At 39.1% G+C, this 565-nt stretch overlaps 1 protein-coding gene across 1 annotated transcript in view; it reads right to left on the bottom strand.

Annotated features, from left to right (window-relative positions):
* Positions 1-565, bottom strand: part of LOC123156162 (hydroxymethylglutaryl-CoA synthase) — a 4,611-nt gene continuing 4,046 nt past the window's right edge. Inside the window, exon 12 of the mRNA XM_044574330.1 lies at positions 1-519. Within this exon, the coding sequence (XP_044430265.1) occupies positions 304-519 (216 nt within the window). The 3' untranslated portion in view covers positions 1-303. The remainder of the gene's footprint in view (positions 520-565) is intronic.

The following is a 565-nucleotide window of genomic DNA, read 5'->3' as shown; positions in this document are numbered from 1 at the left end:
TAGTGCTCAATGCCTACTGCCACAATTCATTGATAATATCACAGAACAGTACGTGGTCAATAGCAACAAAACAATCAAATCAAAGGTAGCAAGCTAGAGGAAAACAAGAATGCTTGTACTACACGAAGGTTTCAGTTCAGCTCAACACAAAAAATAAGCTGAAGAGTGTGGGGGAAACAACTTTAGAGAATAGGCTTATTTGAAACTGAGCTAAACTGGGAATTCTAGAGATAAATACAACAAATTGTACGGGTGATGGCTAATAAAATGCAAGGTGAACTAACAGTATCTGATGATATGCCACTAGTGACCATTCGCAATGCCATTGCTGCACTTGATTTTGCCATCAACGATGCCATCGGTTTTCTTTTCATAGAACCTCCTGTACATTGAATCAACTTTTGTAAGGTAGAATGTTCCTGGTGGCAACAAGCTTATGTCTTTGCTTGTTTCAAAATCTTTTGCTCCATATCGGTGCTCCATCAGCTTCAGTGTGTCGATGAACTTCTCAGGTGAAGTCTGAAAACATGTAAAGGAATATGTCAGCTTGCTCTGGCGAAATTAA

Source organism: Triticum aestivum, chromosome 7B (assembly GCF_018294505.1).
Source record: "Triticum aestivum cultivar Chinese Spring chromosome 7B, IWGSC CS RefSeq v2.1, whole genome shotgun sequence".
Taxonomy (NCBI): domain Eukaryota; kingdom Viridiplantae; phylum Streptophyta; class Magnoliopsida; order Poales; family Poaceae; genus Triticum; species Triticum aestivum.
Note: the sequence above shows the minus strand (reverse complement) of the source record. Positions and strands in the feature narration are given on the sequence as shown.